Below are 25,721 nucleotides of genomic sequence, written 5' to 3' on the forward strand. Positions count from 1 at the left end.
AGTAATGTCTTCCTCAGTTACTGGAGCCAGGAGTGCTAATGAGGTTACCTTTCCTTACTTACTTAAAGGCAATAAATCAGAAGTCCTCTCAGAATCTCCCTCTCTCCCACTGAGAGAGTTCTGCCAGGTTCTAGGCATGAAAGTACATGTCCATATCCATTGTGTGTTTGGGACTTAATCCTGGGCAGTAAGATGGATGCTGTATGATATTCAGTGCCCTGGAGTTAAGAAGGTGTATTAAATCCCTGAATTTGGGACCAGGCAAAATTTGGGGGCCTGAAGTTTTCTGACAGGACAAGCCTGAGGCCTGAATGATCAGTGACTGGTAGCAATTGATAAGTCAGGCATCAAATATCAAATATTCCTAAGCCACCGATGTTAAATTTTAACTTGATTTCAAATACCTAGAACTCTTGCAAAAGGCCATTGCTTGACTTTATTCACAATGAAGTACTTACTGTATATTTAAAAGGCTCTACTAGAATAATTTCAAATCAGTTGGAATGGTACAGGCTTGGGACCCTAATCATTTCAAAACTGAAGAGCTGTTTCAAATTGTAAGAGAGGCAGATCATTTAAATAACTTAGCTCTGTGCTCCCTCAGACTTCCAGATTTTCAAGTGCACTTCAGCCTGGAAGTGAATGTGGTATTGGACATAACTCAGTGCAGCACACTTTACAATCAGTAGAGTACAGCTTGGAGAGCATTTGAAGTTAAGCTGAGATTGCTCAGAGCAATGATGCCCAGATTCCCCCATTAACTTTCAGATTGCAACAATCTAACATCTGAGACTCTCCAGTTACTTTAAATCACTTGATTGTTTTTGTGAGGTGGTGCTGGGATTTTATTTTTTTTTTTTAAGACTGAATTTTTTTTATCACGCAGAAACAAAATGTTGTAGTAATTCACCCCTAAAGACAAGGGCTAAAATGTTACATATAGACTTTATGAGCCTAACAAACTGGGGCAGGGGCTTTGCCCTGAAAGCCAGTTCTATCTGTCACACACAAGGCTGCTATTCTTGTGCTGGAGGACTCCAAAATGCCTTGCATATGACATGGGCACTGAGAGAGTGACACTTTGTCCTCAATAGCACTTCCTTCAGCCTTTTGAGAGAGAATGCACAGCATGTTGATTTAACTGCTCCAGTGCCTTTGGATATATGACATACATCCAGGAAAAAGGATGCCTGTGGGACACAGGACGCATATATTCTGCATCCTACGTACTTTGGAAATAATGAGAAAGACTGGGACATTCATGGGGCCATTCACTTGAGAAGGGTTAATTCAACCTATTATCCTACTAAACTCTGGACAACTGAAGTTAGGGGGAAAAATTACACTGATTAATATTTTGTGAATAGAGTCATTTTATACTGAAATTAAATTACCTGCTAAAGGTTCTCACTACAGACAAAGAGAGTGAAGAGTTTGAGCAGAGTTTTAATTGGTTTGTTGTTATGGCTAAAAAAGGCTGTAAGGAAATGGCAGAGGTATCAAAACAGTGGTCACCAACATGACTGTGAGAAAGTTTTTTTCCCAGTTTCAGCTATTTGGCAGCTGGACTTGTGCACTGGGATGAGTTCTGTTGCCAGCAGAACTGAGTAGCCAGCTACTTGAGTAGCTGTATTCCTGCACCCCACGTCATTCTCCCAAATATGCTGATACTTCTTGGATGCCAATTGATGAACTAGATAAGGAAAAGACCTGGATGAAAAATAAATAATGGGGGAGAGCAAGGTTAACCTAAATCACTTGTCCATTTGTAGTGGACAATGTAGCTCCTTGAGAGGAGGAGAGAGAAGAGTGAAGAAGAGAGATGACCTCTAATGCACATTCATGTGCATTTCTCCAGCAAGTTCAAAATGACATTGTTTTCTATTGATAGAACTTCATGGCATTTGACAGTTGGAACAGAATTACTACACCTGTGCTAAAGCTTCTTTCTGTTTTCCCCAAATACATCATGCAGTACTAGCAACTAATTTGCCTTTTTCTCAACAAAATCACACAGTGATTTGTAATTATCTTGTGACCAACTAATATACACCAGGATTCTTTTCTTCTCTTCTATTTGCAAGTAACGATCTTCTGGGTTTTAGCAGAATTCTTGTTATCATTCGATAAGTGCAACTTTGACATTATCCTAGTAAATTCTACCCCATTTCTACTGCCACAGTGTTGGCAGCACCTTGCAGTTGAGTGTCCTTAGGGAATTTCATTAGCATCTATGCAAGTGCTTAATGAAAGTATTAAGTAAGGTTGTTCAGCAGACTGGTCCTCGAGGAATTTCTTTAGTAGCTCCTCTGCAGTCTGGTGGTTCCCACTTGCACTGGTGGTGTCTCTGGTTTCTCCCTCACAGAGGAAAGAGAATTCTCTGGTGTGTGAAGAACATTCCTGGCTAATTAGGCAAATTTTCCTGAATTCTGTGATGACACCGTTTACAAAAGAGGAGATTATGTCTATGTTAATGTCCACAATATTTGGCAGTTTGCTTTATATAAAATCCTTGTTATTTTTGTAAGGCAGGGTGAGCCATTGCTACAATGTTGTTATGCTCTGAACTAGTCCTCACATTTCAAATTATTCTCTACCACAGGTAGACCTGGGCCTTCTCCGCTTTGTTTCTGGAATTGGGACCCAAGGAGCCATCTCAAAAGAAACAAAGAAAGAATATTATCTGAAAACATATCGTGTGGATGTCAGCTCCAATGGAGAGGACTGGATTACACTGAAGGAGGGAAACAAGCCTGTTGTAAGTATTTTTTTTCTTTTTTTGTCCCTCTTCAGCTGAGAAATAGTCTGTTGAACTGTTTAGTTGTTACTATCTGTTTAAAAAGGAGGAATAAGGTTTAGTCAGGTTGATCCACACTATTTCCCAAATCCAAAAGCCAGCTTGTGTCTCAGTAGTAATGGGACACAGAAATTGTTTATGCAAAGCCTAGAGCAGCTGAAAATGGTGTAAGGTGATGCCCTATGTATTGAACTCACCATAATACATTGAGTCATTTTGTGTCTTTTTCCTGGACTGTTCTGCTATTTCCCTGTTTCTCAGAGATTTTCTATGTGACCTTGAGAAAAACATTATGCAGAACTTTTCAAAAAATGTGTCTGTCTGTTATGTGCAGTGAAGCTCTGGATATGCAATAAGTCAGTGCCTCGGCTCCCTGTGCATGGCCATGCAGCACTGCTAGCAGATGATTAGTGGTTTGTTAGACTTCCAAGTATCTCAGCGATGGGGGTCATGCAGACAGATGATTAGGCACATCTTTCCATCCTTATAGATTTTTATCACCTTTCCATTTATCAGCAGATTTGCTCTCTGTGACCTCCCAATGAAACAGCTTTAGACACTCATAAGAAAAATTGTCATTATCCGCTACCATGAGCATAAAGCTCATTACTGAGAAGTCAGTTGTGCTCCAGCTCGCACATGAATAGCCCCAGTGAGGCTGTGCCTCCCTCCCCACCTCTCTCAGGATGTGCCTGAGAGCAGCATCCCCAGAGGCTGCCAGGGGCTGATGCAATTGGAATCGTTTTGTGGTACCTCCCTTCAAAACAGCTTTTTTGTGGCCCCTCTGTAAAGACACAGAAGAGCTGTACAATATCAAAGTCTATCAGTGTAACCCTATCTAGCTCTAAATATTTGGTTACTGGTTTGTCCCTGACTCATCTGTAAGGGCTATGCCAAGTCCACTACATTTATCTAATCAACATGGTAGCAGTGTTTAACAAATACGGCTTGCTTTTTTTGAAATCCTTTGGAAAACAATAAAAAATGAATACTGAAAGCTTCTCTCTGACAGGTATTATCCTGGTTTTACTGGAAGTTCTGAAAGTCAGATGATACTATGTGGGCACTGTACAGTGATGTATATAAAGATACAATAATTGACTTGCCCAAAGTCACAAGAGGGGCCGGTGCAGTGACTGGTATGAGACACAGAGTTTCCTCACTCTGGATTCTGTAATCTGAACAAATGCTTCTTTCAAAATCAGACCATGCCTGATTTTCATTACCAGCTTCAATTTGTAAACTCCCCAAAAGTGTACTTTACATGAGTTTCTCTTGCACATGCCGTCTTTAATTAGTGAGAACATTTCCTAAACCTGTGTCACTTGTACAAAGGGTTCATTAAAAAAATCGGTTTTCTAAAATGGCAGTATTTTGCTGTTGATCAAGACAAGAAAAACATATGCACCAGTCTCCCTCCCAGATATTTTAATTCAAATGAAAAGTTTGCAGCTGCAGGTCTCAAGGCAGCCATACACCAATGTTGCACTAACTACATATAAGAATCTGTGTACTTTTGAGAAAAGACTCCTTTTCTCTGTCAGATGCAAACTTTGAGAAAACTACAGCAGGTCCTCACAGAAAAAAAAAAGTTACAGGAAGGAAATGCAGTTCCATTAAAAATCTCTTACTAGATATGAAACTCTGATATTATATACTTGATCTGTAACTGAGCCTTATGAGTTGACAGCTGTGTGCTGTTGGCCTCCTTTCCAAATTAATGCAGCTACTGTAAGGAACAAACAGGAAAGTAGGACAGTGTGTGTAAGAAATGGGAGGATCTCCCATAAAAGGAGAGGGGTCTGCATCCATGGAAAACAACAGGAAATTGGTCCCCTCTACGTGAGGAAGAAGCAGGAAGCTGAATCACCTTCTTTGGACTGGAACATTGCAAGGTTTTGGCTGGGCTAGGAAAGAGTGTGTCTGCAGGATCCTCAACATGAAAGCACAGCACAGTCATGTGCTTCTGGTGGAAGTCTCATTGTTCATCTAATTTGACTGCCAGCCTCGGGGGATGCAGGGAAAATCTTGGAGCCTGCTATACAGATTTTAAATAGACTTCAATCTCAATATGCAAGGAGAAAGAAATTCTGAGACTTTGTTGAAAAGGATTTGAAAACAGGGTGTTAACAAAGCAAAGTTTGCACAATACACCTTAAAAATCTTAAGCCCAAGGTCAGCAAAATAATATCTATTTTTATCATAACCATATAGGATTTTTATATGGTCTAATTAAAATCCAAATCTTTAATTTGAGCCTGAGTTTCTTAAACTTTCTGTATTATTTGATGAGTGTACAAGAAAGAGAACTGCTCTAGTGGGGCATTGGGGGATTCTTCCAGGACACAGGAGTTGTTGGGTGACGAAGACCAGGGTTTGTCATTCCTGCATGTAGATCTGGGCATTAGGAACAACTTTTTTAGTATCATTGAACACCTTACATCTTCGTTTTTCCTCCCCAAGGAAAGCAAACTTGTCTGCAAAAGTTGTGTTAGGAGATTAATGAAATAGTTTCCCATGCAAGTCTTTTGTCTCAGCCCCCATAACCAACCCTGGTTAGACCTCATATCAAAACTGTCTGTAAAACACAGAACTGTAAACACCAGTTAAGAGAAAGCCTAACAAATATATACTTTTTCTTTCCACACAAAGGTGTTTCAAGGGAATAGCAATCCCACTGATGTTGTTTACAGAGCTTTTGCCAAACCAGTTTTAACACGGTTTGTGAGAATTAGACCTGTGTCTTGGGAAAATGGAGTTTCACTGAGATTTGAAGTGTATGGCTGCAAGATAACAGGTAGGTCTTGGGAAAGATTATAAAATATGGGGAATTTATTGTGCCTATACTGTGGGATTTATTTTTATGAGTAAAATTAATGAACATGATTTCCACCACGATCTGAATGTAGAAATGTTTAAAAAAAAGATAATAAAACACCACAAACCAAACATCCAGTGTTATCTGAATATTTTTATGATGTTCTATTTTAGTTTTAATTACTTTTATTGCAATCACTTTACTACTTCATGCAAAATTCCAGAGATACACAGTTATTTTGCAAATTCCCATGTCATTTTTTCCCTTCTAACCCTCCAGTCCCTCTCTCTTATGTCTGCTATTCATAGGTAGTTCTGAGCAGGTTTCTCAAGGAACAAACACGCATTACACATGACTAGGTTTAAAAGGATTGCAAGGTACAAGCACTTAGATCTGCAGCCTGTGCAAATAATGGTGGCTGTAGTCAAGTTCCCAGTCATGATCAGTATGGCAAAGTAATTCCTTTATATCACACAGTTACCTGTCAAAAATTTTTAGAAATATCTTTTTTACAGTTTTAGGGTTTCTGTAATTTCTACACAGTGGAAGTGCCTTTATCTGTAAAGTAGAAATACAACTTACAGTTGAAAGAAAATTATAATGATTTATTAGACTTTAGAAAGCTAATTTTTCTAGCACATTTTTTGCACTTAGTACAGTTCAATGGCACTAATTTTTAATATTTAGGGATTTTTTTTTCTTTTAAAGTATTTCTTTAGTTTGAAAATGTTTCTTAGAACTGGTTTCCATACAGAAGGAAAATATGTTTACTGATTACTTTGTTAGAGAATTCCAAGCCATTCGATAAAATCTTTTCAGATTAGATGTAGGTAATCAGATCTACTGTTTCATTCTATATTAGAATTCTTAATTTCTTGTGAGCAGGTACTTCTAATTTATTTTTTATCTAGGTTAATAAAAGAAGCAACTATTTAGCTTCTGTGTCACCTGAAAAAGTCTGAGAGACAAAAAAATGCATTAGGAAAATCTCAAGTGCAACAGTAAATTATATTTTAATGTATGAAGATTTCCATTTTCAATGTAACCAAAATTAGGTAATCTGGAACCAGGTTTTGGCTGGTTTTGTAAGTTTTCTCTGAGGAAATATTCACAAATTCAGATGGCCCTCCACTCTTTTAGCAAGAAGAATAGAAAACAAGAATAGAATAGGATTTTCTGATCCTTTTGGTTCCCACCAAGCCAAAAATACTTGTGGTATTTTGGTACTTCCTGCTAAAACTAGGATGTGCAAGTTTGAACAAATGAAATTTCTATACAAATCAAATAGATTACTTTGAATATAAGAAATAAATAAGTAATTAGCTATGATAGTTGAATTGACCAACATGTCCTGTTTCTGTTTTGGCACTTGTTCAGAACAACTATTTAATTTATTTGGATTTTTTTTTCTCTGTAGATTATCCTTGTTCTGGGATGCTGGGTATGGTGTCTGGCCTTATTCCTGACTCTCAGATCACTGCATCTACCCAAGTGGATCGAAACTGGATCCCAGAAAATGCCCGCCTGATAACGAGCCGTTCAGGCTGGGCGCTGCCCCCAACCACCCATCCGTATGCAAATGAATGGCTTCAGATCGACCTCGGTGAGGAAAAGATAGTGAGGGGCATCATTGTCCAAGGAGGCAAGCACCGAGAAAACAAAGTGTTCATGAAAAAATTCAAAATTGGCTACAGCAACAATGGATCGGATTGGAAAATGATCATGGATTCCAGCAAGAAAAAGATAAAGGTAAGGACAAAAACTGCACTGAAGAAAAGTTTGCATTACATTTCTACACATCTCTGTCTGACCTTAGGAAGGGCACACAGCTGGGGTGAAGCCAAGTAGGAGAACTCCAAGGGCAGCAGCCCTGAAGGAATGCTGTGGGAGCTGTCCCATGCCTGAGGGCAAGAGCTGGCCTTAGGACATTTACCTCTCTGGCAGCAAGTTTTGCTGATTCAACATTTAGTTCAGGCTTGACTCCTGGCAACATGGGTGCCTCTCTGGCTCACCATTTACTGCAAAATCCCATGCAAAGGGATTTTAAAGTCTACTCTAAAAAGCTGAACTCTAAAACTGAGAGTGAACAAACTTATTTGAGACAAATTTATTTGAATTCCTTTTTGTTTGCTTCTTTCTGTTAGAGCTATAGAATGAGAATGGTGCTACTCAGCTCAATGGGGTACCTCAACTGTGTTTCTCAACTGCCTGTAGATTGCTTTGAGAGTTTCACAGGGTCTCTGTAATGATCTGATCCAAGTCCCTCCAAAAGACAGTGATGAAATTTTGGTCATGTTATCTCAAGTGAGAAGTACTATTGTACGCTCACAAGGGAAGCATCTTGGAGGATGCTTGGGAATCCATTTCCAAAGGAGGGCCAAATGAATTGCTGGGTTAGATTCCGAGGAAAAGAAAATAATTGTGGCCCAGAAGAGTTTCTGGGAATGTATCTGTTTTGATTTGGTTTTGGATGTATGCATTTCAGGACCTAAATTACACTGGGGATTTAGCTTATTTACACCAAGTCCCATTGAAGTCTTCCATCCCATTTTGCTATCTCTGCTCACAAAGTGCAGCTTTGCCTCAAAAGGCGCAACTCTTTCTTAGTCTTCCTACCCAGTTCCTTGAGGAAATGAGTAGGCATGCAGCCCTGCTCACAAATTGGTGCTGTAGTACTGAGATGACCAGGGAATCATATACCAAAACGTGCCCTCAAAAGGCAAATTGTTGTGGTGCTTGGCAGATGGGATCCTGGGAATTGCTCCATATCTCATCTGTGTTAGTTTGAAAATTAGATGTAAAAGCTGTTTTGCTGTATAGACTCATCCATTGGAGGAACCTGTGTTTCCTTAAAGGAAAAGCTGAGTGGGCCCATGGATGTAGCTTTTCCAAGCACATTTGGTAAATATTGGACTTCATTCTCTCCTGTTTTAATCTCACTGAATATGTCTGCATTTTCTCACTTTTCATCATTTGTTTGGGGGATTAAAACTAAATGGATTCAGCCTTTGCAGTCATCTCCTTTCTCTTGTTACCATGAGTTTTGACTTCATCATAAAGTGTGAAGGGAGTGTAAATCAACAATGGGATCTTACCATTTTCTTTCTAAAATAGATGTTGTTTTGACATGTACTTCTACACTGTGGCTCAACGAGGGAAAAAAATAATGCCATATGCTTTCGAAGCAGCGCGCCGTCTGCTGCATGGCTTTCTGTTTTCTAATACAGGCACTTGCCATCATTGTCAGAAGTTAGCAGTTTGACAAGAAAACTAGTGTGCTAACTAATGCACTGAGCCCATCCTCAGTTTTCATCACCACCAGAAATTAACTTTCAAGATTAATGGAACAGAGAGGGCTGGACTTCAAATCTCTTGTGGCATAATTATAATCCTTCCTAAAAATTCATTATATTTAATAAACTTTATTCCAAAGCAAAAGTCTTCTTTAAAGAGAATAGGATAAATCCCATGATTTTGGAGCCTGAGGAATTTAAAATGTTAATACTGGAATGTAGTGTTTTTAACTGTAAGTAGAGCTGGATGGGACAGGATGCTATAATGAGTCACAGCAGGAACATGGATTAGAAACAGCCCTGTTATATGAAATGAAACACATCGTTTCACTTGGTTAAAGTTGTGACTTTCAATAAACAAACAACTGCATTTCAGAGAAGAAAGAGCAGTGACAGGCTAAACATAACCACAGAATGTGTCCAAAGGGTGAAACATCACCTTGTTTCTTAACATGATCTTGTCATTCATGCCTGCAGCTGCTTTCACAAAGACTGCCATAACTCCTTCCTCTTTGGCTGACCCAATTTCAGCTGGTTTTGAGTGTGCAAAATGTTTCCCCCTTTGAGTGCTTTAGCTCAAGCACTCAAAGGAGTGAAAATCACAAATCATCAAATAACCATGCAGAACTCCATTTCAAGATCCAATTTGTATTTCTTGTCCATGGGCTTGCTTACTCACGCTTACTCCATAAAGTAATTTTTCTCTTTCATGGTTCTTTTCCTCCTTCCACTTTTTATGGGGGTAGGATGAGTTGCTTTGTGGGGGTTTTTTGCTGTTGTTTTTAAAATTCCTCTCATAATTTCTGGTACAAGAAACTTCAGAACACCCTGCCATTTGGAACATCCTTTTAAAATTTTTCTGCAATGTTTATTTTGATTTTAAAATAAGTTAGGCAGATTTTTTTTCTGCTCACAATTTTAGTTCCTCTTTTGTTTAACTATTATTTATTATATCTTATCTTTGTCATGGAGTGCAGCAATTTGTGACATAGCTTATATAAAGGACACTCACAAGTGAAGTTTTGCTGTACACTCCTCTCTCCTCTCCCACAAAGAGTATCAGTATGTGTTTTAAATGAACAGTCAAAATTGAATCACAGGCAGCTCTGCTCTACAAAGGACAGTGATTCAATGTAATTCTAGATGCCTATTGAATCCTAATGTCTATGTGTCAGTACTCCATAGTGATGTCTTTTATAAATCAGTTTTCATTATTATATGTTGCTATTAAGACTACTATTAAAAAAGGGAGCAAGGATTCCTCAGATACGTGTCTGTCTACTTTTTACACATAAAATGGCATTCATTCTTTTTCATATAGTAGGTAGCTTTTCTGATCATTTGCACTATATTGTTATTCAAATATAATAATATGTAATTCCATGTCAATTAGATCTGACAGGCCCTCTACACATGAATTTGTGACAACTGTCTTCCAAGCACTGACAGTACACTGGGTCAGCCAGTGCCCCTTGAAGCCACCTTGGAGGTGCAATTTCCCTAGGAAGGAGGAGAAGCGGCATTGATGTTAAAATTTTTTTGTTTTTAGTTTAGTTCTTCACAGTCTCCCATCACCATTGGATTTTGCAACTGGCACTCTGTAAACAGTGGCTGGAAGGATTGTGATCATAATGCAGAGGTGTACAGTAAAAACAAGGACGGCTTTTAGAACTGCACTGAAAGTACAAGAGGCAATCGGGATTACCTGTGCTGGCTTTCTGCCTTAGGAATTCAGCCAGCTTTTCCCATGGCCTCTGTTTTCTCTGCTACAGGTGAATAGAAGGAGTTCATTGCAGGTTGGGTTTTGTTCTCATCCAAAATGAAGGGCAGCTGACGGCTTCTTCCTGAAGAATGATTCCGGTTTCACAGCAATATCTTAGAAGTATCTTATGGTAGCATTCCTAATCTTAAATTTGAACTGCAGTTCAGAGATGTTTTTTAGAGTTTTGCCATTTCACTAATTCATGGAAAATGTGAAAATACTTTTACTTCATTGTTATATGCATTTCCATATTTTGTGCTTTAAAGGCTTTTGTACATTATATTCTGAAGGCAATTTTTGCTATGAAATAGGCATTTTTTGCTTTTTGCCTATCTTGGGCTATAAAGCTTTCATGCCAAGGACCATTTCTTTGTTCAGTTGATTCCTTCTAAGGACTGCTCATCTACATGGAGGCACTTGAGGCGTTGCTGAAAGTCCAAATTATAATGTGTTCTATTTGCAAAAGATTAGTGAAAAGGAGAAACTGAAGGTATCAAAGAAATGCCATTGAGAGTTGTATTATGTCTGAAGAGCCCAAAGTGCGATTCAGAGATGAGATTTTTTGTCTGAAACATACATTTGCTGACCTGCCTTGCCTGTTGGATTATATTGCAGTTTTTCAGGAAGCAGCTTTTTTCTCTTTCTTCTAATTCTTCTTCAATAGCCAGCTCACTGGAAGAACTCTTGCAGCCACTGCTCCTGAAGTTTAATTTATGCCTTTTGAAATAGCTACAACTTGTGAAGCTCTGTCACTGGGGGAAATCAGATTGAAATTTTCTCTTGAATACTTGGATTATTATTGTAACCACTTAAAAGGTGACAGGATCTTCACCTCAGCCATTTTTTACCCTGAGAAGTGTTGGAAATGTCACCCAGTTAAACCTCAGATCAGAGCGTCATTTAAAAACATGTCTCATTAAACACTCAGCTCTTGTTATGACCCTGATGGATTAGTTGCTACTGAGTTTATGAAAAATGAAATGCATTACTTTTCCGAGAAGCTTTAACAATGTATTTTCCATTCTCATTTAGGATAGGAATGCCTGACACTTACTAAGCCGTTAGAATATGGCCTACGGCTCACCTAATTCAAAGGCTGCAGAATGAAGGAAAAAAGATGAGTGTGGAAAATGGACTCTTCTTTTCTTTCTTTTTTAACAAGTAGCATTTGTCATGCTTTGCAGACTTTTGAAGGCAACACCAACTACGACACGCCTGAGCTGCGGACTTTTGAACCCGTATCGACACGATTCATACGTGTCTACCCTGAGAGAGCCACGCACGGGGGACTGGGGCTGCGAATGGAGCTGCTGGGCTGTGAACTTGAAGGTAATTGCTCTGCTAGAAATGAATGCACTTTATTATTTTCATAAATACATTCTCTACTTGGTCTGCTGCTGAAGACTGCTGTGTCTGCACAGGCAGCACATCGGACTCTCACTTCCATGACTGCCATTAGTGCTGGTTCTTGGCCTATTCAGCTCCTCTCTGCTACATTTAAATGCACCCAAGGCACAATTATTATTCTTTTTCCCGTTCCTTTGTTGAATCACAGTGATATTCTCCACATGGTTTTCCATCCCCTTAAGCATCCTTATGATTATACTTTTGAGAATCATAGAGCTATTAGGAGAGAATAAAGACAGGAACTTAAATTTTATGTTACCATGATACAACCCTGGAGGAGATGTTTTCTGAGAATGCAGAGGGAGCTTTGCACTAAATATAGTAATTACATCCCTCTATCCTTCAAAGGGCCTGAAAGTCACACCACAAACAATGGTAGGCAAAGATCACTTGACTGGACAGTGTCTGTGGTGTTAGTTTTGGGGGCTAAAGGGGGCCTCTTTGTGCTTTACTAAGCTTTAATTTTGCAAGAATATGTAGAAGATGAAAGAGCAGGAAAAGCAAAGTTTAGACATTTGTCCTTGGACTTTGACATGAAGTCCGCTTTGATTTTTGTTATATAAACATAATTATTTAACTTCATAGATAACTACAGATAACACTATATGAATTTAACAATTTTATCTGGTGGATGATGACACAGTGGTGAGGCTTATAAACCACACAGCTTAAAAATACAGAAAAATAAACCATATTATTTGGGGTTTCATATGACACCTCTTATAGAAGCAGCTGAACCCAAGATGAATGGAAACAACTGCTTTACCTCCATTTCTTTCTCACCATTTCTCCCCCAAGAGGGAAGTGTGGGAGGCATTTGCTGTGAGAACTGATGAGTTCTGTGTTGTTTTTTTTAGTTTAGTGATTGAGTTAGTATGATTTTACTTGGCCCGGAAAGTGGGGAGGCTGGAAATACTTCTTAGTTCCCGCAGGAAGTCCTCATTTCCTGTGGGAATACTTAGTTCCTGCAAACTATTGTGCTACTTGCTCAGAAAAAAGAAAACCCAGCACCTGCCTTATGTAAACTCACAACCTCTGGGCAAGGCCCTTCAGCCACAGGGCTCCTGTAGCCACGCAGCCATCCAGGAGTGAGTCTTGGACCACCTCACAAGAATATATTGCTCAGTGAGATGGAGGACCCTTTGCTTTTAGGCAAACTGTAACAGCAAGGACATTTTTGTTTTTCCACTGGGACACGTCTTTTCACATTTTTTCTTTCTGCTATGGTATACTTTTGATGTATGCTCACCTGTAGGTCACCCATGGACAGGCGAGGTCAGTTCCCATTTGCCTGTGGGAGAAGCACAATAATTCTTAATGTTGTATAATTGCACCTTAAGGAGGGAGTTGAATGAAGTCACTTGAGATTTACTGAGAAAGAAAAGAGTTGAGATGAGAAAAGAAGCATGGAAGTTGGCACAGAGAGGAGTAGAAATCAGCTCTCCAGCAGTAATGAGCAAGGGCAAGGTTTGTGTGCTTGAAGCATCCCAGGGGGGCATACATGAAATGATGGCAGAGATGTAGGCAAGCTTGAGGCTATACAGGGACACAAAGATCAAGATAAGAAACTTAACTGGATGTAGAAAGCTAGAGGGATCCCCCAGAGGGGATTTTTATAGCAATGTGGGTAACAAATGTTCTGCATAATTCATAATAGGTACAGAACTGTTTCTTTAACTAGGGATAGATTGAACCTGTAAAGCATAGGTCAGGGTCCTAAAGAGGCATGTTTTATCCCATAATACAGCTACTTGAAAAACTACCACCTCTCCTGACATTTTCAAGCCAAGAAGTCAGTGTATGTGATCTTCTGTGGCCAATGGATGCTGAGGGCAGTAGAAGGGAAAAGAAGAATCTGCAAAAGACATACATTATTGCATAGCCTATAATGAGTGAAAAAGATTGCTGATGAAAATAACAGTAAGTGAGAAGAGACAAAAGCCTGGATCACATTCCAGGAATGCTTAACTGAAGACAGGGCACTATATGTGTGGCATGAAACACAAACGTAGCACCAAGTCTCTGTGTTCTGGTTTTCCAGATGTGGTGTGCTTTGCAGATTCTGGGCTATGTGTTTTCTGGCATCTTACACAAACCTGAAGCTTTTAACTGTAATAACAAAGTTCAGACATTTACTGGTTAGGCAGCAGCTACCGGAAAGTCATCACCAGTAAGAAGCAAGCAGGTGGCCAGGAGGGATGACTGACATCACTGATGTCTTATTTATTTATAACTTCAACAGAAAACAAAAGAAACACCTTCCATGTGTCCTCATTGAGCACAAAATGATTCCACATCACACTGGCTTCCTGCTGCTGTTACCAGAACCGTGCTCAGACATTTCCTCCCTTATGTGTGCTCTGCAGAGAGGTTTCTTCAGCAAAGCATTGGGTGCTAGGGAAGTACCACCTTGAGTATGCACCCCCCCTGCTCCTCTGCACAGGCCCACTCCCTGGGACTTTGCAGAGCAATAAAATTATGGGGTCTCTACCCCACACACAACCTCCAGGACTCTCATTCTGCCTTGCCAGGCTTTCAGTATTCCTTGATAGGAACAACAAACACCCAGTGAATAGATAGTCTGGGGCTTTGCTGCCCAGCTCTGCTCAGCCCTTCAGTGCAGGAGGCAGAGCAGATACTCCCCACTCCAAAGAAGTACTAAGCAACCTGCAAAGTAGAGTTGCTTCAATCCTCAGACACAACACATGGTGCTCATCAGGATGTTACTCCCAGCTGCAGGATGGTTCTCCAGTTCGTGTTTTAACTGAACAATGGATTTTGTTTCAGCTCCAACCGCTGTCCCTACCGTTTCGGAAGGCAAGCCCGTGGATGAGTGTGATGATGACCAGGCAAACTGTCACAGTGGCACAGGTGATGACTACCAACTGACAGGTGCAGAAACCATCCTCATTCCATTGCAGCTTCATTGTAGCTCATATCCATCACCAGCTTAATGTTTGCGCTGATTTAACCACTCAATATTAATGGACATTAGTATGCAGTTTGTATTGTTAGTGCTGTCAAAACATGGGCATCTGCCTTTTATATATGACAATACTTTTGATTGTTTTCTCAGCTATGTAATTTTTGAAGAAAATAATAGTGACTACATGGAAGAGAGGGCAACTTTTTGAGTGGTAATTGTGTCTAATCAAATAGTCTAATCAAATATTCTAATCAAACTTTCTCTTACTAAGAAGAAAAGCTGGACAATACTCTTGAGATTTATTATCTGAGATTGAAGAACTCGGAATATTGCTTGGTTTACACATAAGTTTCCTACCTAAAACCTAGTATAGGACTCAAATCTCATTCCCAAATCTTTCCTAGACAGAAACAAAACAGATTTGTTTCATCAGAGTGCACTGCCACATACTCACACTGCCAGAAATATTTCCATGAGCTTCCCTGCCGATACAGCATTACAGCCACAGAGGGGCTGATGTTCTCCAAGCTGCTATCACCAGCAGAAAAGTAGGAGGGGGAGATGTAACATAAACTGCATCTGAAATAGAGGAAGCTTGCTAGGTTTCATATCCTCACACTTCTGCACAGAATCATTAGTTCTTCTAAGGCAGCTGACACTGCACCTCTATGCTTTTGATCTCTTCTTGGAGGTCACTTGTTCCACAAATCTCTGTGTCTGTTTGATTAGATCTATACATCTGCAGTAATTGAGGTTGTTTTTAGATGCAGTGACACAATTTATTTCATCACTGCTCCCTGATGTGCTTATCTAATAAATGTTTATTGCTTCTTATATCCATGACATAAAATAGCATTAAAATCTGGCAATAGCTGTCCAAGAGGTCATTGGGTGAGCTTAGGTAAGAGATTGGCTTTTTGGAATGAGCCAAGTAGAACATCAGGCAGCAGATACAAATGAAAGTGAAATTTCAATATCAAACCCTTTCTGAGCTTGCCAATATTTCCTGTAATTGCACACTGCAAATCATATATTGAAAAACAATTCTTGAGTGGAAAAGACAGTGCATGGTCACTGTCACTGCTTTTCAAATCAGTGTCTCAGATTAACCTTATTCTTTTTGAAAACAGCCATGAAGGGAGTCTGATAAAATAGTCTGTATTGTGTTAAGGTAGCTCAGAAAGCTTTCAATGTTACTAAATAATGTAATTTATTTATTTATTATTCAGAAAAGAAAGAGGCAGGTCAGGGAACACTAGAGCTTCCTGCAGAGCTCTACATCATCTTGCAAAGCCCAATAGGTAGAGACAAATTGCACATAGAGGAGGCTCTGTCAGGGAAAGCAGACAGATCTATGCAAGCACCTTCCATGTTCATAGTCTCTGCACTTCAAGGAGCTCAGGACTCCATCCCACATGTCCCTTAGGGAACGTTTATTGAGCAGAAAAAAAACCTTCTGGCAGTTTCTGCTGGTTGTGCTTAGGGGGCAATTTATAATCTCTAAGACAAGGGAACAGCTGCCAGCCTTCCTGAGCACCATCTCTTCTAAGGAACTGAATGTTTTTCAGTATTAATATTGAAAATTACTGCATTGCCCTCCTACAAAAGTGCAGACACTGAAGTACAATTTATTTTTACAACACCTAGAAACCCTAGGCAGTGCATGCCCAGTTGTTCTGGACATTGGAGAAATGCTGCATTCTATATATGGTTTTACTTATAAATGCACCGAGCAAAATGCACAGAACTGATTTTACCAATAAATTAATTGTAAACATTCTTTTCTTCCTGCAAACTGCATAGGAGGCAGGTGTGTAGGTCTTGTGGCCCATTAAGGATAGCAGGGCAGTGCAGAGGGGATTTCATGAGTGCCTTGCCCTCTCTTTCCTGTTCCCAGTGCAAGCGTGGTGCCACTGCAGAGTCGCTGCCCTGACAGCACTTGCACATATGTGAGTGCCACAGTGAGGCCTCCCTTGCAATTAACTCTAATTGTGCTGTAGGCCAAATTCCTTCCTGCTCTATTTGGACCCCATACAGAGCTACTCTATTTGTGTGGTATATAGCATTTCCCATCAGATCATTCTCACAAGTATAAAGCTGAGACAGCTTGGGCATTTATTCTCATTGGAAGTCATCATAGTCATCCTTTCTATAATGCTTTAAGCACTTGCTTGCTGGAGAAAAGAAAAACAGGAGTCATTGACTGGTAATCAGCACCCCACCGTGCATTTATAATTGTACTAATTTCCTTTTTGTTTCCTTATGAATATGAGGCTTGCTTTAAAAAGTCAAGTATTATAAAAATATCAATTAGTAAGCTTAGGAGAAGGCCATGTCCTCACTCACCTCTTGTTTATCTGCTTGAAGAAAAGGACAAAGGGGAAGTCCTTAATTCTTCCTTCTCTTTGAGACAGAGGTGAAAACTACCTTAGACTAGATCCTAAAGTCTGACAATTTCCATGCACCTCTCCTGTGAGCTGGTCTCACAACACAGCTATGAAACAACTTACAGGGAGGCCCAGTTTTACCTCACATCCCTGGTATGAGAAACAGCAGGTCATGGGTAAATGAACAAAATAGTGACTCTTAGGAGGTGTCATGAAGACCAGCTGCTCACTTCCCATGTGATTTGGAGCAAATCAGTGTCTATAAATCAAGGACAGTCACAGGGACATGTTGTGGATAATTTAGTTGGTGTTTGCAAGGACTCCAAAGATACACAGCTTTATTTAATGAAGAGTTCTTGTGGGGCTTTTTTGATAAAGAAAACCAGACTTTTAATGTCATATTTTCATGCTTAAGGTCGCATACTCAGTTACCTACATGCCTAATAAAGACAGTAATATTTCAGGTTTATATATAGGTTATTCCTAATGACTGCTGTGTCCTTTGTTGTGTCACATGTATCATGATACGCATAATTTCTTTTCCAGGTGGGACTACAGTGCTGAATACAGAAAAGCCAACAGTAATTGACAATACATTACAACCAGGTAAAAAAAATTTTCTTATTAAAACCACAATAAATTCCATACCCAAATTTCATGCCAGAGACAAAATAATGAATTGCAGCACTTCCTGACTTACCATTCCTTGAAGTCTCTGAAGTAAAGAAGCATCTGGTCTCTTAGCTCTGTACAGTAAATATTTTATTCCTTTCATCCACATGTAGATACAGCAGAGAACAAGATTTCCTTCTGCATCAGCAAATGCCAAGTGCTGACAAAATTAAACTAACTTAATCACACAGTGCACTGTTTAAATGTGGCATGTCAGTGACACAAAGTGTGTTTGCAAACTCCAGGAAAACAAAAACAGCCACACAGACCCACTCACTATTTATATTCATGGTTTTACAAAACTAAGACAAGTAAAGTTTGCCAGTTTTTTCCATCAGGGAACTGGTAGTTCTACAATATTGTTTTCTAGCAAGTTTTCTTGAAATGGGATTACATAAACTGCTACCATGAACTTGAAAAGGGAAAACCAAGTTGTCACTGGCAGCAGGTCCTTGTTACTTAATACAATAGCTAGAAGCTTTTAAATTCCTTAGTTTGCTGCTTCCTCAGCTTTCATACCATTTTTTTAATATCCTGTACAATTTACTGGGAGTGGGGGAGAGGATGGATTTGGGCAGAAAACCCAAACTCCAAAAACTATAAGCACTGGTTAAAAATCCTTTGCACCAATGATTGTGGAGCGGTAAAGAGGTCAGTTTTCAGTTACTCCCATTTCCTCCATTAAAGCACAGTCAGGCACAGTCTTGCAAGTGATTTATTAACAGGGTGGGTAAATGTTTATCATTGTTTCCTCAACCATGTGACACAATCCACTCTTGCTTCAAGTGAAAGAAAGGGACTAATAATGTAAAAAAATTCCTAAAGGACACTTATGGTGTTGATCTGATTAAGAAATAGAGCTGACTTAGCTCAGACTTTGTTCCCACTCTCGGCCTCTGCATTCAGATATTGCAGAGGCCAATGCTTTTACTCTCCTCAAAATTTGTCTCCAGGGTCACCCAATTGGCTAAGTCAGCATACACTATTTTTACCTCTGCCCTGCTTTATGAGCAGAGGCAAATCGTGGAGCACCAGTGCAATGAGAAACACAACAGTGAGCCAGTCCCCCCTGTTGGGACACCTACACCCTGCTCTTCACAGTCAGTGCTGCTGAAGGGCTGGATGGCTGCTGCTGACCTCACAGTTCTGCAAAGGGGCTGGGGATGCAGAGTGAGAAAAGATTCTGTGCTGTGGATTTACAGCAAAGCATTTTAATTTTTATGTCTGAAATTATCTGTTAGGTTTCTATTTTGATGACATTAAGGATTTTTTACAGTTTTTGAACGATCTTGCATTTAAACAAATTGCAAATTGAGACGGTGCTTCTGTGCAGTGCAGTTTCACTCCCTCCCCAGCAGGGCCAGCTGCTCTGCAGGTTGTGTTCGATCCCCTTGGCTTGGGCGGGACTCTCCAGTAACAGACACTGTTACTACCAGAGATTAAGATATCCTCGTTTTCTCTCCTTACTTCCCTCCTGCACCACCTTTGCTTTCTCTGGGATGTGCCATGTTTTTTCTCTATTAAAGGAGTTTCTGAGGCTCTGTTCAGAGCATGCCAGTGTTACTTCCCTGCATTGTGCTCGTAGGAACCATTTCCTTCCGGGGAATAAGGGACGAGTTCACATCCCGAACTCCAGGCTGCCACATGGCAGCACATTACAAAGATCATAGATAGAGATCAGCCAGACGCTAATAAATAAGAATAAGGTTTCCAAAATTTCCAGCTTAAGATATAAAGGTTTCCAGCTGCCTCATAATCCCTCACTGAAAACCAGCCAAAAACTCCCAAAAACGGGCAGACAGAAATTTCCCTCAGCATGGGGAAGCCCCTCCTGGCCTGGAGGTGGTATAAAGATTTCCCTCTGCCGAAGGGACATGGCTGGACCCGAGTGCCACAGTGAAACACAAGGAGAAGGGGCCGTGCAGCTGGGAGCAAGTCTGGCCTGTCAGCCACAAATAACACAGTTTAAACTGCCCTTGAAGTTCCAGGGCTGCTTGGGGGCCCCTGGCCCTCTGCTGCCTGAGGATAAGTGCACTCTTTCAGCTCTTCTCAGGATGAACAAGGTAGGAATTTAACACATCAAGGACTGAGCCTTCAGCTTTGGCCTTAATTCCCTTTAAGGCTTGGTTTACCTTAAGATGCTAACGCACCATGAGGTAAATGATGAGCTCCAAGCCAAGGAGCTATTCCAGATCAGTTGCAGTTTGCCAGCTCCAGTGGGTGACCCTGCACCAGGGACATGGTGCCAGTGGTGGCCACAGCAGCTTGTGCCACAGTGCCTGGGGACAGAGACCGAGCAGCCCTCTCTGCAGCAGCAGCAGCAGCAGCACATGCCATGGCACAGGTACTCTGCACTAGGTGCCAGCAGCACGTTCTGCTGTCCTTCTGCCTGCATTCCAGCCTGCAAATATCCCTAATCTCGTTATCCCAGACTAATGTGCTTGTGTGTGTCAAAGCCTGAGATTATCCTACTCCAACCAGCTTTCATACACTATGGAAACAGTTAAGAGCAAATAGCTGGAAAGCCTCTGTATGTAAACAAACGGTTCCATCAAGGAGACGTTTACATTTCATTTCAAGGGGACTCAATTGAAATAAAATAAAAAGAATCGTGATTTCAAGCTGCTAAAAATGTTTAAAGGTTTGGATTTTTATTTTTTATTTAAGAGAGGATCTACTTTCCTCCTCAAACTTAAAAAGATGTCTTTCACAAATCCATCTGTCAAGGTAAATACCTCCGTTCTCAACCCTAAGACTTTCTAACATCTAGTCGTTTTTGAGCACATATTTTTAAATTCTAAAGGACTATTTGAAATGCTTGTCTCTTAGCTATTTACATACAGAGCAAGCTGTTAATTTACATTACGTGCTCTCAGTGTGTAATCTGAGTCCTTTGTAAAGAAGACTGTTCTGAGAAGTACCTTGTTTTTCACACATGTAATAGCTATGTCAGAAAAAAATATAACTAAAAAATCTTGAAGTTAAAATCTCTGCTAAAAATAATCTAAAGGTAGAATAGGTCTGATTCTCATTTATGCTGGAGCAACTTTGTATCAGTAAAGGGATATTAAGGCCGTTAAATTATCATTTACTATCATTTAAGGTAATTCTGTGCTGCCAGCATAAATGGTATAAAAATGCAAATACAAATCAGACCAAATATACCACTTTGAAGTGGTCCAAATTATGTGTGTAATTTCCTATTTTAATGTTGATTTACCCTTTGGCAAGAGCATCTTAGAGTGCATTTTCATATCATTTTCAATGCCATCATGCTTCTTCTTGCCTCTTGTTGAAGGAGTTATAAAAATATGTCAAAGTCTGTGGGCCACAAAAGATTAATGGACTCGCAAGAAACTCACTCAACTGGATTTTCAAATTACTTTCTTGTTCATGTGCAGTAATGGTCCCAGCTGTGAGCAAGATGTGGTCAAAAAGTACAGCTGTTGGTTATTCTTTGAGAGGATAAATCTGTTTTAATTCAGTATCACGTACCCTACATTTTGAAGAAGGCATATGGGATTTTGTCACACCTCCCTCTCAAATTCTCATCTGAGCTGCTGCTATTTGATGACATAATAGCTGGTTTGCTTTGTCCTCTCCATACACACAAACCCAGAGATCAATCACCTATTGGCAGGAGAATTATCCTAGCATGGGAACGGGCCAGCAATGCAGAGGGAGCCCAACAATTGCTACTCGTCCCCAGTTTCCTTCCTTCCACCAGAGCTGCCAAGCTATAGCCCAAGGACAAAGAAGAGGACAGATTGCCTGCAGCTTGCTGTGAGCTACTGTATCAGCCCCCCGGGACCTTTAATAGAAGGGCTGAACTAGCCTGCCTTTTCTGGGGCAGATCCATTGTCCATACTGAACCATAATGAACCTATCCTGATGCTACAAGTGTCCATTATTAATTGGCTAGCAGGCCTATTTTTCCTTTTTTATGAGTCCCTGGGAGAAGCACTGGAAGAGACATAAGAATAGGCAATAAGAGATGGCATGTTTAAGAAGCTCGTAAAATAAGAGCACTCTGAAATGCCTTGCCATTGACCTTCAATCCCGTTGCTATGATTGTCTAAGGAACATAGTAACACAATAACTTCTGAGAAAACAACAGGAACCTAGCAAGAAACAGCTAACTGTGTGCAGGTTACTGGTCAAATTCTCCTCAGTTTCAGTGGATTCTACTTCTGCGTGGAAAACAAGTTCATTTTTATGCTACACCATGCTGTCTCTGAGTCTGAAGCCAAGGAACACAGGCATGGCCAAAGCATATCAGACTTAGGCTCTTTGCCAATTTCCTGGACTATATATTTCAAATGAAAGTGGAAGAAAGTATTTATTAGATGGAGCTGTGAAATTTAGCTCTGTTTTGAAACTCTCCTTCTGATCCCAGTGTTCAGAACTGTCATCAGAGCATGAAGTAAAAGGCTTTTGTCACTTCCTGGACTTTAGAATGAACTATTAAATTCTGGATGTTTTCCTTGTCCATGTCAATATCCAGTTCTCTTTGAATTGTGTTCAATCTTAGCAGCATTCAATGGAGCAAGTACCACTCACATCATATGAGGATTTTTTTCCTTTGATCCACCTTGAGCTTCACTGGGTATCTCACATTACTTAGGCTGTGAAATGGAGAAACCAGAATATTGTTCTGTTCTGAGTCTCTGGATTCATCATTCATTTACATACTTCTCCTATGTATTCTGCTATTTATTTTTTTTCAGAGTTGAACAATACCAGTCCTGTCTTTGTCCCCTGTGCTCATTTCTGCTGTGTGGTATCTTCAGATGGATGTGATCTATCTACCACTGTTCTCCTTTCTTGTGGTTTGAATACCACACAGGCTATCAGTACTTTGCTTGATATAATCCTTTGGGACTAATAAGATTAATTTTGTTCCACATTTTCTAAAATCTTTTCTAAAGTTCTGTCTCATGGCTCTGATGTTAAAGCCATGCAATATAGCTCTCCCTGGGCCTCCTTGACAATGAAAGGCTATTTGTCACAATCTTAAAACTCTTTAGTTCATTGCAATGTCATTCTCTTTCCTTTAAAACCCCCCTTGATTTTCAGATGTCCCCTTTTGGGTAAGATGTCTTTGATCATGGCCCCATTGTCTAGAAAAAAATACCTAATGCGCTGACGAAAGAGACAGAATTCCAGGATTGCCTTTCTGCACTCATGTGTGCATAGACTGAGTTCTGCTGCTTCAACATTTTGAGCCCAAAGAGAGGTTATTCACCACAATCTGCTTTTTTCCTAGAAAGGGCTAGGGTGCTCCAGGAAACATCTTTCCTCCACATTGAATTCCTGTGCAATTCCAGACATTATCTGTTGAATTCATTTGTTCCCAGCTAGGATGCTGCATTCGTGACAATGTGGAGTAGACCCCTCTGGAGGCCAGCAGGAGACAGGGGGGAGGCAGGCGGGGTGGGGAGGATGAAAGGAAGGAGTGAAGAATGAGGGCTCAGTGCAGAGAGACACCACAGCACAGCCAAGGGAGGCACTGACAGGCAGAGCAGAGGGGCAGGAGCTGCCACAGGCTCAGATGTCTCTGCTGACAGAAGGAAATTTTCTAGGGGCCAGAGGGGAGAGGGCACGGTGGCCACAATGCAGGAATCCAGTGAGTTGAGAAAAAACTGTGTCTGGGAGCAAGGGCCTGCCAAACAAGGACACAGCAGGCAAGGAGAGAATGATAGATGAACCCTTTTTATATCCATTCTGTCTCAGCCTACTCACCTGAGGTTTTGTGTTGTTAAAATTATTATTTTAGTTTACCTTCCATTAAAATCTGGGTTGTGAGTTCAAAAGCCTAACCAGCCTTCCCTGGCAGCTCAGTACATGCAGGAGGTCTTTGCCTCTTTAGACTGGAAGAGCTCCACCTCAAAGGTATGGCCAACTGCAGGTCTCAACACACTTCCCAAATTTCTCATTATTTTCCCACAATAAACAAGCACATTCTAAGAGTCGCATTATCTTTCCTGGCTTTTTTTATTAATAATGGGCAAAAAACACAATTCTTCCCTCAGAGCTGATATTGATGGAAGCATAGAGTCCTTTGTTCTTAGTTCATACTTGCACAAAGCATCTCATTAAAGTAAACCTAAGTTATTCCTTTAATAAGGCGTGAGTCATGCCTGAGAAAATACTCCAAGATTTGGTCACATTGCTCTTGGGAGAGTATTGCTCTACTGGGAGTTGTCACTGCTCAAGGTGAGATAAAAGTTCATATCAAGGGGGTAGGAACCAAATGCTCAAAAGATTTCAAACTGCTTCTGAAAATAAGAAATGCAAAGGATTTATATGCTATCTTTGTATAATCTTTCAATTGAAATTCCTAGTTCTATTGAAGAAAATAAGCTACTATGTATTAAACCTTTGGGCAGAATTGAAAAGAAGCTGAAAACAAGATATGATCTCATCCTGACCATAATACCAGACTTCCCTTATTTTATGCAGAGCTTGTTTTGAAGCTTATTTTGAGTTCATTTGGCAATCAGCCACATTTGTCCCTTTTCCCTCTCAATTTGTCCATTTCAATGCTGCCATCTTGTGGGCCTACTTAACTGTCTGGAAGATGCTGAAAAAGTTCCTTATTGAAGCCAAGAACTGTAGACTTCACCAGAAATCCTTTCCTGCCAAGGACATTCCATTAATGTTTCTGGTTGTTCTTATTTTTTTTCCAAATCTCATTGAGAGTTGCAAATTGTGGCACCATTACAGTGCAGAGATATTGATAACCAGAAAATACATCTGATAAGTAAGCCAGAGCTTTCTTTATGAGTGTTTTGTGCTGCAACGTGGTTATCAGATAATGTGGGCAAATCAGAAGAATTAATCTAACCACAGAAAAAAAAATCCCATCATAGGGATCATAAAGAGACAAGAAGCAACCACATCTTTTGCAAAAAGTAGTGATTTTTCAAGTTTCCCAAGAGGGCTGTTCTTGCTGTGGCTTCCCAGAGTCTCGGGAAGGAATGGTTCTGCTAACAGTCAAATGTGTGCATTTGTTTTGAAGTACAAATTCCAAATTATGCGATTAATAACCACATTTCATCCCCTCTTTTCTATCTTCCTTTGCAGAGCCACCACTATACAACTGTGGCTTTGGCTGGGGGTCCCAAAAGACTTTGTGCCACTGGGAGCACGACAGCCAGGTGGATTTGAGGTGGGCAATCCTGACCAGCAAAACCGGGCCGATTCAAGACCACTCAGGTAATCATGAGTTCATGATGTAGCCATTTCACACTTGATGAGATTGTTCTGTTTAATACCAATGTCTTCCAAAATCACAGGAGAGTGAATTATGCCTAAGATACAAAGATGGTTCTCTAGTAAACCTAATCCATTACCAGTAATCACAACTGACTGTAATTGTCCTTTCTGTTGGGGAATAAAGATTGCTTCTTGTCAGGAACTGAAGATATTCCCTTCCCCTGACTTGCCTTTGGGTAATCATCACCTGGGGTAGAAAAAAATCTGAATGACCAAATATTTTGCAAATATCACTGACCAACTAATACAGTCAGTCAGTTAATGACCTCACATTATTCCTGTTTGTAGTTACAGGGGCTACCTACCACAGGAAAGTGTTATATGTAAGTGAAACTTCCCAGATGGGTGTGTTATCACATCCTTCTCCTTTCCAGCAGGAGC

General features: G+C 40.2%; 1 protein-coding gene across 2 annotated transcripts in view; it reads left to right on the forward strand.

Annotated features, from left to right (window-relative positions):
* Positions 1-25,721, forward strand: part of NRP1 (neuropilin 1) — a 114,068-nt gene that overhangs the window by 77,547 nt on the left and 10,800 nt on the right. Inside the window, exons 8-14 of one of the 2 annotated variants that reach the window (XM_071428688.1) lie at positions 2,603-2,758; positions 5,450-5,594; positions 7,033-7,364; positions 11,855-11,999; positions 14,865-14,969; positions 17,937-17,996; positions 25,149-25,280. In XM_071428688.1, the coding sequence (XP_071284789.1) occupies positions 2,603-2,758; positions 5,450-5,594; positions 7,033-7,364; positions 11,855-11,999; positions 14,865-14,969; positions 17,937-17,996; positions 25,149-25,280 (1,075 nt within the window). The remainder of the gene's footprint in view (positions 1-2,602; positions 2,759-5,449; positions 5,595-7,032; positions 7,365-11,854; positions 12,000-14,864; positions 14,970-17,936; positions 17,997-25,148; positions 25,281-25,721) is intronic. The other variant, XM_071428689.1, reaches the window with a different exon arrangement.

Source organism: Agelaius tricolor, unplaced genomic scaffold (assembly GCF_023055355.1).
Source record: "Agelaius tricolor isolate 1412-34295 unplaced genomic scaffold, bAgeTri1.0.p SCAF_6, whole genome shotgun sequence".
Taxonomy (NCBI): Eukaryota; Metazoa; Chordata; class Aves; order Passeriformes; family Icteridae; genus Agelaius; species Agelaius tricolor.